General features: G+C 45.9%; 1 protein-coding gene across 1 annotated transcript in view; it reads right to left on the reverse strand.

Annotated features, from left to right (window-relative positions):
* The window catches only part of LOC141167233 (solute carrier family 23 member 1-like), a 526465-nt gene that overhangs the window by 353612 nt on the left and 160478 nt on the right, over nt 1-12375 (reverse strand). Inside the window, exon 6 of the mRNA XM_073654677.1 lies at nt 1534-1690. Within this exon, the coding sequence (XP_073510778.1) occupies nt 1534-1690 (157 nt within the window). The remainder of the gene's footprint in view (nt 1-1533; nt 1691-12375) is intronic.

Raw genomic sequence — 12375 nt, forward strand, 5'->3', positions numbered from 1 at the left:
TCCAGGTGTTTCCCGTTCAGAATGTTTGCCTGGCTATTTAGTTGGCTGACGATGGTTAGATCATTGCCAGTTGTAGCTTTAGCTCAATGATTTGTGTGCCTGATTCTCTAGTGATCTATTATTCTGATCTTTTGCTGCCAGACCTTGAATCTTGCCTTTGACCATCTGTTTTCCTAGACCCTTTGTTTCAATCTGCTACCTCCCCGGAGTTCTGACCTCAGACTGTGACCTGTTTACTCCTTTGTCTTGCCCCTCTGTTTAGAACAAACTATCTTGGTATTTGACCACCAGAACTCTTGACTCCCCTGCTTCCCGGCTTGTCAATGAGAAGTGACACAAGCCTCACAATGTGTGTTTGCACTCTGAGGCTACAATCAGACGGCCATAGAATGGGGCCGATTTTGCAAATGACACTCTGATCAAATTCTGATGAGAATTCGATTTAAGTGTCAGCATAATGTGCTCTAATTCTCACTGTGAGCAGAAGAAGGAAAACAAAATTTCTCCATCTTCTCGATTCTGTGAGTCAGCAGAAATTGGACTATACTCAGATGTTGTCTGAATGCAGTCCGATATTTTCCCATATACTTGAATAACATTAGTCAGATAGCACTCGTCCGAAATATGCTCAGGTGTGAGTGAGCCCCGAAACTCAGCATAATTGCACACAGTTAACATTTTTGTTGTGTATTTTCTACACAAATTTGCATGTGAAAAATATGCAGTATTTTACACTACCAGCTAAGTAGATGAGACATAAATAATCTCATCTACACTTTGCAGAAATTTTTTATGCTTAAATCTTTGTGTGAAATTCATCGGCGGTAGGAGGACCCCCCTATGCAGTTTATTAAGTAAAATTTGTGACATAATTTGGATTTTTATGTGAATACTTTCTGGAAAATCTACTATGTATGCAGGTATCCTTAATCACTGATTGACAGATACACTGGTTATCCTATTGATTCCAAGACCTGACAGTCATTCATGGGAGGTGTATCTTTAACTGTTCCTGTCAACTCAGTACTACACACTATCTACTTGCCACCTAACAATATGATATATCGATCATCAGATCTAGTTCTTTGACATTTAACCTGTGGACAGAGGGATCTAGTAGTTTCACTGTATGGAGCTCAAAAATTTTGATGGTGGCCTTATGCATTTCATTAAAAATTAACACAAATTCATTAACAGACAGCTTGGTGGCTCAGTAGTTAGTACTGGGGTCTTGGGTGCATATATCATGAAGGACAAGGAGTTTGTATGTTCTCTTCGTGTTTGCAAGGGTTTCCTCCCATACTCCAAAGATATAGTAATAGGGAGATTAGATTGTGAGTCTCAATGATGATGATGTCTGTAAAGCCCTTTGGTGTTAATCGCTCTATATAAAGAGTATGATAAATAAATTAATGCAAACAACTCCATTTGTTTGTTTTTTTATTGTGCTCACATTCTCACTGCATTTCTTTATCCTTATAGCAGATTATTTAATTAACAAACAGTAAGTTATTAGAGGAGATTTTACTATACCTGGATATGGAATATGAAACCAGGGGGAATTGGAAATTGCATCAATGTTAATATCAGTCCGTGCAGCAAATCCATAGTCTGTTGGGTTTCTTGGAAACACATTGAAGAGTGTTAAAATGTAACAGATCAGCCAGGATAAACACATCCCTAGTAATACCTGATTAAAAAAAATATATAGTTACACATTTTCCTATTGTAAATGATGAAATTATGCACATTTGTATATACATTATGTATATTATTGGTATTTTTAGAAGTATACAACAGTTCAGGGCCAAAACTGCTCTCAGGCAAGTCTAGCAATTCACCTCAAGGGGCAGAATGTGGCATGTCAGAGGGCAGTAGAATAGTCCCTAAAGCCCATTCATTTAATAGTTAGAAGTGCTCCTGCCAAAAATTATTTTCCTATCCCATCTAAACTTTGCCTTACTGTTCAGTACAACAGAACTTCACGGATTGTTTTGATCCAGCTCTGCAGTTGGAAACATAAAAGTGGGGTAGAGAAAGGTTGCCTGCATTTTATACTGCTGAGGAAGACCAAGACTGTCATGTATCCCATTCCCCCTGCAGGGGCTTAACTGGTATGTGGGGCATGTGGGGCAAGTGCCCAGGATGCAGTCAGCTGGGGGATCACCGCCTGGCTGCATCTGTGGTGGTTGAGGTGTCTCCCAATGAGCAAGATTAGACTTTGTCTGTTCTCTGATCCAGCTACCAGTTTAACAACTGCAACAGATAAAAGGCCAGTCCACTGCTGTCAATTGCACTCAAGTCTTTCAGACCAGAGTACAATTGAAACTCTGACCTTCAGCACTTACAGGGACAAGGTGATGTTCAGTAGCATGATGAGGTCACCTGATCACACTGCTGACATCACTGTTGTGCAGCAAAGGAAAAGAAGGTAGTAGGAATATAAGCCCATGAATGGAGCCAAAAATACAAGAGCGCTTTATTGGGTGATACATTGTGTGAGGAGACAGTATGGGAGTTAAAGTGTGAAGAGGGGGCAATGTTTAAATATTGTGCAGTGGAAGATACATTGAAAGGACAGCGTGGGTCGAATAGGTTAACAGGGGAAAAGTGAGAGAAGGGTGCATAGTATACAGACTGGGCATTGTTGGGGGGACACTGTGTGAGGGGAAAGTGTGAAGAAGAGGCCTATGGAAAGGAAGCAGCGTGGGGGGGGGGGGGAACACATTTGAAAGGGACAGTATGGTGATTATATTTAACAAGGGCTGGCAATGTGGTGGTTATAACTAGTAATGGAGTATGGTGTAGGGACAATCTTTTATAGGAGAGGATATTGTGGAAGCCATGTACCATAAGTTAGAAAGTGTGGGGGACATACAAGTATCTTATGTAGGGAGCACAGTGAAAGGCAATTATTTATTCAGGGGCACAGCACAGGGCAGATTTCGCTGTTCAGGGACATTATAATAAATGATGCTGTGTCAGGTTGTGTTGCTGAAGACTTGAGAAGATGTAAATCTGCAGAGATGAGCTGATATCATGGCATTTGGAATCACTGAATGAGGACCTAAAGAACTCCAAAAGTCCACTAATTTGGCAATACTATCACTGACTGATGCGGACTGAAACAATAAAATACAAATTTTATTCCAATATTTAAAATAAACTAAGCCTTTCCATCGTGCTTTCTACAGTCTATCCACTTTGGCAATAGATGTACAGTATATTACTGTCAAATTATGGATACCAATAAAGTCTAAAAACAACCATGTGTTCTGTTATTTTGTTTATATTGATTTGAATCAAAATACCTTTAAACTACACTTATAGGGAGCTTTAATCCATATCTCTTATTTATAGTTGATCCTTATTATTGATTTACTCATTTTTTGGTTCGTTATTATTGGTAAATTGCACTTTGCCCATTAGTTTTATTAAACATAGCAGTATAGTCCAAACAAGTTTAAGTGTAAAGGATAAGACTCATATTGTAAACTGTTGTATCCTTAGTGCTGTATAACCAGCAGATCACATGGTTTTATTCAAATACATTGCTCACTATGAACGTTCCTGATCCACTATCAGAGGTTACTGACTAACTAATAACAGAGATTATGATTTGTTCAGTCCCTGTACTCTAGTGTGACACATTAATGGCCTCAACGCATTTCACACCCCATAGTGTAGCTGGTGGGCACATCAGGTGGCTAATACCCTAATCTTATTGTGCTGTATAATTAGATTAGCACACACAGGAGAATTGCTGTTGATATTCCTGGCCACGATGAGAGCCCTGCGACAGCACAGACGCCGGCCATTTATAGAAAAGACCCCACCTCCCTGCTCTGTCGCGCTCTAGCTCTGACCAATCATGCGGTACCTACCTGGGAGCCAAACACGCATGACCACAACAGATGCGAGAGCGCTTGCATCATATGGGATGCGGCGGTTTCCATGGTACAGGAATGCCGGAGAAGCTACGAGGACCATTAACATTTTGATACCCGGTTAACCTATCCTATTACTGTTTATGTGTTTTATTGTATCGTTATACATTGTCCGAACTTAAAAAGGGGGATTGGAGTAGAATATTTGATGGTCACCTATTTAACCAATGTAGCTGACGATCTATTTCAATATACAGTACAGACCAAAGGTTTGGACACACCTTCTCATTTAAAGATTTTTCTGTATTTTCATGACTATGAAAATTGTACATTCACACTGAAGGCATCAAAACTATGAATTAACACATGTGGAATTATATACTTAACAAAAAAGTGTGAAACAACTGAAAATATGTCTTATATTCTAGGTTCTTCAAAGTAGCCACCTTTTGCTTTGATGACTGCTTTGCACACTCTTGGCATTCTCTTGATGAGCTTCAAGAGGTAGTCTTCATCATAACCCTAACCGATAAACGTACCTCTTTACTCTCCAGATTACATCTCATCACCCGTGCACTTGACCTGATCCCATCCCACCTCATCCCACACCTCACCACAGTCTTCATTCCAACCCTAACCCATCCCTTCAACCTGTCACTAACAACTGGTATCTTTCCCTCATGCTTCAAACATTCCTTGATCACAACCATGCTCAAAAATCCCTCCCTTGACCATCCTCTGTGTCTAGCTATTGCCCCATATCACTTCTCCCCTATGCCTCAAAACTACTAGAGCAGCATGTCCATCTTGAAATGTCCTCTCACCTCTCCTCTGGTCCCTGCTTGATTGGTTACAATCTGGCTTCCAGCTACATCATTCAACCGACACTGTCCTAACTAAGCTCACCAATGACCTACTATCTGCCAAAGCCAAGCGGCACTACTCTGTCTTCCTCCTCTTGGACCTGTCTTCTGCTTTCGACACAGTGGACCATTCCCTCTTACTACAGATTCTCTCATCTCTTGGCATCACAGACTTGGCCCTATCTTGGATCGCTTCATACCTAACATACCGGATAGTCGGCGTCTCCCACTCACACACCATCTCCTCATCTCGTCCCCTATCTGTCGGTGTCCCCAAAGGTTCAGTTCTAGGACCCATGCTCTTCTCCATCTACACCTTCAGCCTGGGACAGCTCATAGAGCCCCACGGCTTTCAGTATTACCTTTATGCTAATGACTCATAGATCTATCTCTCTGAACCCAATATCACCTCCTTTCTAACCATAATCCCACAATGTCTGTCCTCTTTCATCCTTCTTTTCTGCTCGAGTTCTAAAACTTAACATAGACAAAACAGAATTCATAATTTTTCCCCCTTCTCACTGAACCCTCCCAACAGACTTATCCATCAAAGTTAATGGCTGCTCACTCTCCCCAGTCCTGCAAGCTCGCTGCCTTGGGGTAACCCTTGACTCTGTTCTCTCCTTCAAACCACTTATCCAAGCCGTTTCCACTTCCTGCCATCTCCAACTCAAAAATATTTCCCGGATCTGTACATTCCTTTTCCAAGAATCTGAAAAAATGCTAGTGCATGCCCTCATCATCTCCCACCATGACTACTGTGATCTCCTGTCTGCGACCTCACTTATAACTAGTGTTGAGCCACCCCCGTAGTGTTCGAGTTCGGTTCGGTTCGTCGAACACCCGTGTGTTCGCCGAACTGTTCGTCGAACTGTTCGTCGAACACCTTCGAACACCGTTAAAACCAATGGCAGGCAAACAAAAACACATAGAAACACATAGAAAACACCTTCAAAGGTGTCCAAAAGCTGACAAACTGCTCAGAAGACACAACTAACACATGGAAAAGTGACAAGTATATATAGTCATGCGAAAAGAAAAGAGGTGGAGGAGTAAAAGGAGGGGGAGACACAGATATAGGCATGTCATGCCCTTCTAAAATCCAAAAAGTGAGAAGCCGACACGGCCAGTCCGCTCCTGCCCGTGCCACCTCCGTGTCGCCGGGTTTGTGCCAGAGCCGCGGTGAACCCTGATGGCCAGCCCCCCTCTCCCAATACTGGTGCCTGTCCGCTGGTGGGTCGAGCGAGCCCCCCTGTGGTGGAGGCAGCTCTAAGCTTTTTAATTTAAATTGTCTCTCTAATTTGAATGAATACACTTTAAATCCATTTACAAGGATCTATTGGAGGGCAAGTCTCCTGCCAGCAGCCGCGTAATTCCAGCTCCAGTAGCGTCCACTAAAGCTGCTGCAGTTAAAAAGCTTTTATAAGGATCGAGCTCGGCTGTCCACCACAAGGCATCCTACTGCCAGTCCCAGCCCCTATGCCTTGGGGTGCCTCCTGATGCTCTTCACTGAGTATCCCATGGTCCCGAAGCATTTCCTTTGAAAAAATTAAGTGTCTAAACTACAGGTGCTGTAGCTTGCTTAACAGCCGGGATAATCCGCTGACTAGCAGACACTGCTACTAGGCACAAAGTATTTCCTGGGCTAGATGCAGTTAAAAATTTGTAATTAGATACTCTCGTTGGATGCTGAGAAAGCATTCCATAGAGTCTCCTGGCACGCCATATATGATTCTCTTAAAAAGCTTGGGGTAGGGGTCTAGGGGACCCTTTTATAGCCAAAATCACGGCCCTGTATCGCAATACGTCACCTAGGCTGAAGATAAATGGAACTGTAGCACCCTGAGGGCTCGGTTGCTACAGACGTATTGCACCTCACCCAGAGGTGTGATATCTCACTCTCAGGTAAGCATGGAGTGTGGATCAGGACCCGACACCTGCATGCATTACACCACATTGCCGTGGGGCAGGGCGACCAATATGCCCCTGAGATGGGCACGACAGTCCCTGTCCCTGGCTGGAGTGGGGGGAGGGAACACTGAGGAAGGGGAACCCTGTAGTGCAGGAGCAGGGAGGAAGCAGTTCCTGGGTGCATTGAGAAGGGAGTATAAAAGGTGGGCACCATCTTCGTTCAGTGCAGAGAAGTCTGAGCAGAAGTGGCAGGGAGCAGGGGCTCTGCATGAGCTCTGCTCCGGAGGCGGGCCTAGTAACAGAGGCCCAGGCCTGGAAGAGGGAGAAGGAAGGAAGAGGAGCGGAGAAGGCTCCAGGAACGAGGAATGAAGGGATCCCAGGGGTGCGGACGGGCGAGTCGCCACCGCACGCCCGAATCCACCTGCGTGGAGGGGTCAGGCCAAAGGGGGAGACCGGTCCCCGAACTAGTGGAGGCAGGAAACGACCCTCAGCTAGAAACCGGAGGCTCTGACATTTTATGTGGCGCAGCCCCTCGCTACACCCGCTAGGAAGGCACCACATAGGGTCAGGGAAACTGGCGCCAAGTTTACCAAGAGGAGGCCCGAGGCAGCCGGACAGAAGTGTTGGTAAGAAAGGCCAGACAAAGGACACACAAAGGGGGTCCTGTGAAGCGCTCCAAAGTTATCTGGGAGTTGTCTGAGCCCCTCACCTGGTGAGCACAGTACGACGTGGGCAGCCGTTACCTGCAGACGTGGTCTGGATAATAAGAACTGTGAGTAAAGGCCCTGGACTGCATCACTGACTCCGTGTCATTACTGCTGCTGCCCTGCACCATCACCCCCATCCTCCGCATACACTGCCCTGAGGCTATACTCCTCCTGTGGGGAGTTATGCTACGCTCTGCTGCACCCACAACACCAGCCTCAGCGGTCTGCCCTGTAGCGGCGGTTCACTCTGTCCGCAATCCACGGGTGGCGTAGTCGGACATTTAAACATCAAAACCACATAAATAGTTCCGCCACTGGTTTGACCGCCCTGAGCCACGGAACCGGGTCGCCGCCACGAAGACTACAACCACCAGCATCCACCAAAAAGGGTCCGGCTCCGGGTGTCCCAAGGCCCAGGGGGTGCGTCAGAACATTTTCATCACCTTTCACAATCACCAATGGGACAAGGCAGGGATGTCCTCTGTCCCCTCTCTTATACATCCTAGTGACGGAGCACCTGGTCTCATCAATTCGCCATAACCCCAATATTAGGTGGATTGAGGTGGGAGGCACCGAGTACAAGTGCTCTCTATCTGCTGATGATGTCCTAGTATATATCACTCAATCACATATATCCATCCATGCTGTTATGGCTGAAATAGATCACTTTGTTACATGGTAAAATTTTAAAATCAATGCAGCGAAGTCTGAGGCCCTCGATGTCTCCCTCCCCAAATCCATATAGGATTCCATCCAGTCCAACTTTCCCTTTGCCTGGCCCTCACAGGGTATCAAATACTTAGGAATTCCTATTCATAGAGACCTCTCCCATCTATGTTATCTTAATTTTGGGCCCTTTATTGAACAATTCCATACAGACCACGGTTGGCAAGTTAGAACTGTAAGATTCACTACGTGAACCGCTGGTGTTTTGTGGAAAAGCACATGTACACCGCGTTCCAAATTATTATGCAAAAAGTGTTTAGGAGTGATAAGGGAAGAATTTGTTTGTTTGTCAGTTAAACTCATTGATGGTGATGTGTGTCAGGGCTCTTTATATCACTGTAAGCAATTGCAGACAGCTGTGCTAATTAGTTTGGCAGGTGTGTCCAATGAAAGGCAAGACTACTTAAGAAGGCTCTCACATTATTAAGCAGCCTACATTTTCTGCCGAAATGGGAAAGAAAAAGGATGTGTCGGCTGCTGAGAAGCAACAAATTGTGGAGTGTTTAGGTCAAGGCATGACTACAATCAACATTGTGCGATGATCAGGATGAAGTGTCTTGGCAATCAAGAAGTATGTAGCTGATTCACAGTACACACGTGTGCGTGCTGATAAGGGCAAATTGAGGACTCTTTCCTACAGGCAATTACGTCAGGTTGAAAGAGCAGCGGCAAAAAAGCCTTGTCATAGCAGCAGACAAGTTTTTGAAGCTGCTGGTGCCTCCAACGTCCCCCGAACAACAAGATGCAGGGTCCTTCAGAGGTTTGCAGCTGTGCATACGCCATCCTGTCGACCTCCTCTATCCACTTCACACAAGCAGAAACGGCTCCAGTGGGCCAAACATTACATGAAGACTGATTTCTAAACTTTTTTGTTCACGGATGAGTGCCGTGCAGCGCTCGATGGTCCAGATGGATGGAGTGGAGGATGGCTGGTTGATGGACACCCCATGCAAACACGGCTACAGCGCCAACAAGGAGGAGGTGGAGTAATGTTTTGGGCTGGAATCATGGGGAGAGAGATTGTCGGCCCCTTTAGGATCCCTGAAGGCGCTAAAGATGAACTCCATAATGTATGTGGATTTTCTCAAACAGCACTTCCTGCCATGGTTCAAGAAGAAGAACCGTGTATTTCACAGCAAGATCATTTTTCTGCATGATAATGCACCATCTCATGCTGCACATAAAACATCTGCATCTCTGGCTGATATGGGCATAAAAGGGGACAAACTTATGGTGTGACCCCCATGCTCCCCTGACCTCTACCCCATTCCGAACCTTTGGAGCATCATTAAAAGGAGTGTCTATGATGGCGGGAGGCAGTTCACATCTAAGCAACAGCTCTGGGAGGGTATTCTGTCCTCATGCAAAACAATTGAAGCAGAAACCATCCAAAACCTGACAAATTCAATGGACGAGAGAGTTCAGAAGCTCCTTTCGAACAAGGGGTCCTATGTGAAAATGTAACATCACCTAGAATAAAGTTTTGAGTTGAAAACTGTTTGATTTCAGTTTCTAACAACCTGCTAATGCTTATAATTTCAAAAATGACCATTTTTTTGGTCTTTATTAAAATGAAAAGGTTGATCGAAAAGTTTGGGGGATCTAAGAGTGTGGCAACCCAGTAGTCATGATTACTTCGAATTCTGACAATATGAGGGTCATGCTGCAGGTAGTGCAGCAAGAAGGCACTTATGTGTCTTGCGCATCTCGGAGCCCCAAAATTATTTTCCGGGCTAGATGCAGCTAAAAATTATTTTTAATTTTAAATCTGGTGGAGCTTATTATAGATGGCCTAATAGGATCAGTGCTGCACACTGCTACAAAGCCCAAATTATTTTCCAGTCAAGATACAGATAAACATGATTAGTAATATGAAAGCTTAAAACGGTTGGTAGGGTGATTTTAACCAATCATCAAGCTTTTACTCTCCCCAGGATGACACAGGGGTAGAAAAGTCGTTTCGGATCCATGATTTGTTCATCTTTATGAACGTGAGTCTGTCTACATTATCAGTGGAGAGCCGCGTGCGCTTATCTGTCAGCACACCACCAGCAGCGCTGAACACACGTTCAGACAGAACGCTGGCTGCGGGGCATGACAAGATCTCCAAGGCGTAAGTGGCTAGCTCCGGCCATTTATCCAGATTGGAAGCCCAAAAGGAGCAAGGGTCCAGTGACACAGTCGTGGCTTCAATGTTTACTTGGAGATACTCCTGTACCATCGTCTCTAGGCGTTGACTATGTGTCAGACTTCTTGTCTCCTGTGGCCTTGCAAAGGATGGGCTAAAAAAGTGGTGAAATGATTCCGCAAAATTGATGTTACCAGCAGATACTGTGGTTCTGTTACGGTTTGAGTGCTGAACACTCGACGGTCCCACGGTTGGCAAGTTGGAACTGTGAGATACACTACGTGCACCACTGGTATTTTGTGGAAAAGCACATGTAAGATTCTGCAACAGTCTCTGCTGATACTCCTGCATGCGTGCATCCCTTTCTATTTTCAGGAATAATTTCTGCAAATTTACTTTTGTACCGGGGATCTAACAGTGTGGCAACCCAGTAGTCAGGATTATTTCTAATTCTCACAATTCGAGGGTCATGTTGCAGGTAGTGCAGCAAGAAGGCACTCATGTGTGTTGCGCATCCAGGAGCACCAAGTCCCTGTTGTGTTGGTGGCGAGGTAACAATCATGCTTCCTTCCTCTGTCCTCTCCCCCCAACCTCGCACAACAGAAATGTGATCAAGGTCTCCCTCATCTGATGAGTCTTCCATCAGTTCGTCCTCCACTTCTTCCTGGGCTCCTGCACCTTCCTCACTAGTTTGGCTGCTACCATGCGCCCTGGTAAAACCATCTCCCCCACCCTCACATGCCTGCCGCCTTGGTGCTGCCGACCTTCTGGACCTTGCAGATGTTAGCCCTTCCGCATACAACTCCTCCTCCTCTACTTCCTCCACCTCCTCTTGTGCCACCACATGACTCCGAATTCTGTTTAACATGTGCTCCAGCATGTAAATCACCGGAATAGTCATGCCGATAATGGCATCGTCAGCACTAAACATCTTCGTCGCCATTTCAAAACTGTGCAGAAGGGTGCATAGGTCCCTGATCTGAGACCACTCCTCCAGCGTGATTTGCCCCACCTCTGAATCTCGTTGGCCCAGGCTATACGTCAGAACGTATTGCACCAGGGCTTGTCGGTGCTGCCACAGTCGCTGCAACATGTGCAGAGTTGAATTCCACCGGGTAGGCACATCGCATTTTAGCCGGTGAAGTGGCAGGCCCAACGACTTCTGTAGAGATGTAAGTCGCTGAGCTGCGGGATGCGAACGGCGGAAGTGAGCACACAGCGACCGTGCCCTCTGCAGAAGGCCATCTAGTCTGGGATAGTGGGCTAAAAATTGCTGGACAACCAGGTTCAACACGTGAGCCATACAAGGCACGTGTGTGACATTGCCCCGGCGAAGGGCCGCACCCAGGTTTGCAGCATTGTCGCACACGGCCTTCCCTGGTTTCAGGTCCAGTGGAGACAACCATTCATGAAATTGGTTCTCCAGAGCTGACCACAACTCCTCAGCTGTGTGACTCACATTTCCCAGACATTTCAATGTAAAAACCGCCTGATGACGTTGAGCCCTACTGCCAGCATAGTAAGGAGGTGTGCAGGATCCATTCTGCTCAGTTAGAAAGCTTGTGGCATGACCAGACAGGCTTTGGGTGCAGGTGGAAGACCGAGAGGAGGTTGAGGAGGCAGAAGCAGTGGAGAAACTTTGACATAAAGAGGATTGACGCACAACTCGTGGGGACGGCAAGACTTGGACAGCAGCCCCTTGTCCTGCTGTCACCATAGTTACCCAGTGCCCAGTCAGTGACATGTAACGCCCCTGTCCATGCCTACTCGTCCAAGTGTCTGTGGTGAAATGGACCCTGTCACACACAGTTTCTCAAAGAAGCAGTGATGTTGTGTGCGACATGCTGGTGGAGCGCAGGCACACCTTTCTTTGAGAAGTAGTGCCGACTGGGCATCTGGTACTGGGGCACTGCGACGGACATAAGGTCTCGAAAATCCTCTGTGTCCACCAGGCGGAAAGGCAGCATTTCTGTAGCCAAGAGCTTGCAGATGGTGAAATTCAACCTCTTCGCTTTCTCATGGCTAGGAGGAAATGGTCTTTTACTTGTCCACATCTGAGGGACCGAGGGCTGGCTATTGTGCTTAGGCGGGGTTGATAAGGGTGTCCCCGGCAAACTGCCGGTCTGTGAGGAAGATGCAGGCGGACATGTTAG

The sequence above is a fragment of the Phyllobates terribilis genome, unplaced genomic scaffold (assembly GCF_046119375.1).
Source record: "Phyllobates terribilis strain yellow unplaced genomic scaffold, ASM4611937v1 Scaffold_11__3_contigs__length_659146591, whole genome shotgun sequence".
NCBI lineage: Eukaryota > Metazoa > Chordata > Amphibia > Anura > Dendrobatidae > Phyllobates > Phyllobates terribilis.